This window comes from Colobus angolensis, unplaced genomic scaffold (genome assembly GCF_000951035.1).
Source record: "Colobus angolensis palliatus isolate OR3802 unplaced genomic scaffold, Cang.pa_1.0 Scaffold203, whole genome shotgun sequence".
NCBI lineage: Eukaryota > Metazoa > Chordata > Mammalia > Primates > Cercopithecidae > Colobus > Colobus angolensis.
The window spans coordinates 4111814-4114371 of record NW_012115189.1 but is presented as its reverse complement, the minus strand read 5'-3'; the positions used below and the strand labels follow the sequence as shown (position 1 = coordinate 4114371).

General features: G+C 40.7%; 1 protein-coding gene across 3 annotated transcripts in view; it reads right to left on the bottom strand.

Annotated features, from left to right (window-relative positions):
- Window positions 1-2558, bottom strand: part of CASP8AP2 (caspase 8 associated protein 2) — a 39516-nt gene that overhangs the window by 4880 nt on the left and 32078 nt on the right. For all 3 annotated transcript variants that reach the window (XM_011941934.1, XM_011941935.1, XM_011941933.1), the window contains exon 9: window positions 1146-1245. In XM_011941934.1, the coding sequence (XP_011797324.1) occupies window positions 1146-1245 (100 nt within the window). The remainder of the gene's footprint in view (window positions 1-1145; window positions 1246-2558) is intronic.

Below are 2558 nucleotides of genomic sequence, written 5' to 3'. Positions count from 1 at the left end.
GTGTGAAAAGCATAGCTTGCTGTAACCTGGGCCCAAGCAATCCTCCCAGCTCGGCCTCCCAAAGTGCTGGGATTACAAGCATTAATATTTCTTAAACAAGCAAACATCAGTTTACAAAACAATCAGGATTGTCTCAGTCATACTTCTTCCACAGTCACCAAGTTTTTAACAATCCTACACTGAGTCATACTTTTAAAGAGGCTGGCTAATAAATATCTACATATTCTAACACTCAAAAAGTAAATCTAAGCCAGCTCAGGAGTTCAAATCTAGCCTGGACAGCATAATGAGACTCCATCTCTTAAAACATTTTTTTCACACCAGTAATCCCAGCACTTTGGGAAGCTGAGGTAAGCAGATCACATGAGGCCCAGAGTTCAAGACCAGCCTGGCCAACAAAGCAACTCTGTCTCTCTAGTAATCTACTAAAAATACAAAAAATTAGCTGCATGTGGTGGCACACACCTGTAATCCCAGCTACTTGTGTGGCTGAAGCACAAGAATCACTTGAACCCAGGAGGTGGTGGTTGCAGTGAGTCAAGATCACACCATTGCATTCCAGCAGGGTCAACAAAGTGAGACTGTCTCAAAACAAACAAACAAACAAACAAAAACTGAGTGAAACTAACTTTAATAAAAAAAAAATTCAATCTAAACATTTATTTATTTACTTTGTCTGAAACAGGGTCTCACTCTGTCTCAGGCTGCTGTACAGTGGCATGATCACAGCTCACTGCAGCCTCAACCTCCTGGGCTCAAGCGGTCCATCTGCCTCAGCCTCCTGAGTAGCTGGGACTATAGATGCATGTCACCATGCCCTACTAATTTTTTTGGTTTTTGTAGAGACATGGTCTCACCATGTTGGCCTTGAACTCCTGGGCTCAAGCGATCCTCCCTCCTCAGCCTCCTGAGTAGCTGAGACCACAGGTGCACACGACAGCACCCACTAATTTTTAAAAATTTTTCTGTAGAGGCAGAGGTCTTACCATGTTGCCCGGTTGGTCTCGAACTCCTGGCTTCAAGGGATCCTCCCGCCTCGGCTGTGCTGGGATTATAGGTGGGAGCCACCACACCCAGCCTAAATTTTAAGTATTTAGAGTAGTAACATCTGTGAACCAATAGAGATGTAAAAATTGGGTAGTTACCTGATTTGGATTTTTATCCAACTTCGCGGCTAAATATGCAAATGTTTTAAATGATGGCCCTCTTTTCTGACACTCCAATAAAATTTCCCGGTCATCATTTCTGAGGAGGAAAAAAATGGTATTTAGTCTTAGTACACTGTAGTAGAAAGGTAATAAAAATCCCACTGCCTTAAAGTCCACCAACCAGGAAAATTTAAACCCATAGGAAAAAGTGTATATATCAAAATATGGACAATGGGTATCTCTGAGAAATAAGATTTAGATGATTTTGCTCTATGAGTTCATATGTATTCTATAACAAATGTACTGATTTATTTTCCTAATAACAAAATTAAAGTATTTCTTTTTAATTTTACCTTTAATGTATACACTAAAAAACTTAGGGACCAAAGATGGTCACAGACATACTAAGCAGAAGAACCAGAACTAAAATAGAATCCACATCTCCTAATTCTCAGACCTCTGCTTTTACTACATACTCTGACCAAATGTGTATTAATACAATTGCTAAGATTTTATACTGCCATCTGCAAAGTTACTTGAAATGGGGATTTGAGGACTGTGGAATTAACAAAACTGATCACCAGTTTTCACAAAATTAAGCTTCTCTCATTAAGCATTCTAGTCAAGTATATCTACCTCTAGTCCAGTGATTCATAACTGTGGTTACTTTTACATCTGAATGGGGTCTTGATTTCCTTAAACAGTTCATATAAAACTCGTAAGTGTATGGGCATAGTGGCTTATGCCTGTAATCCAGCACTTCAGGAGGTGGGCGGATCACCTGAGCTCAGGAGTTCGAGACCAGCCGGACCAACATGGAGAAACCCCGTCTCTACTAAAAATACAAAATTAGCTGGGTGTGGTGGCATGCCCCTGTAATTCCAGCTACTCAGGAGGAAGAGGTTGCAGTGAGCCAAGATGGTACCACTGCACTCCAGCCTGGGCAACAAGAGTGAAACTCTTTGTCTCAAAACAAACAAAAACCCTCAAAAGTACAAATGGTTTACAAAACTATAAACTTCTAATTTGGAAGAAAAATCAAATTATTAGGTTGCTGCAAAAGTAACTGTGGTTTTGCACCAACCTGTACCAACACTCCCATTTTCTGCTGTTTCATCACGTCATTCCCTCTAAGATGTGCTTACACCAGTTCCTTCCAAATGAAATAATTGTTTTTAATTTAAAAAGTGAAGTTAAAACACACTTTTTCACTTTTTTTCACTTCACTTTTTTCTTTTTAACTTACACTAGAGCTTTTCAAAGTGAAAAGTTCTATCCATGGTGCTACTGCACACCTCTGGTTAAAAGCCACTGTTCTAGGCCAGGCGCGGTGGCTCAAGCCTGTAATCCCAGCACTTTGGGAGGCCGAGACGGGCGGATCACGAGGTCAGGAGATCGAGACCATCCTGG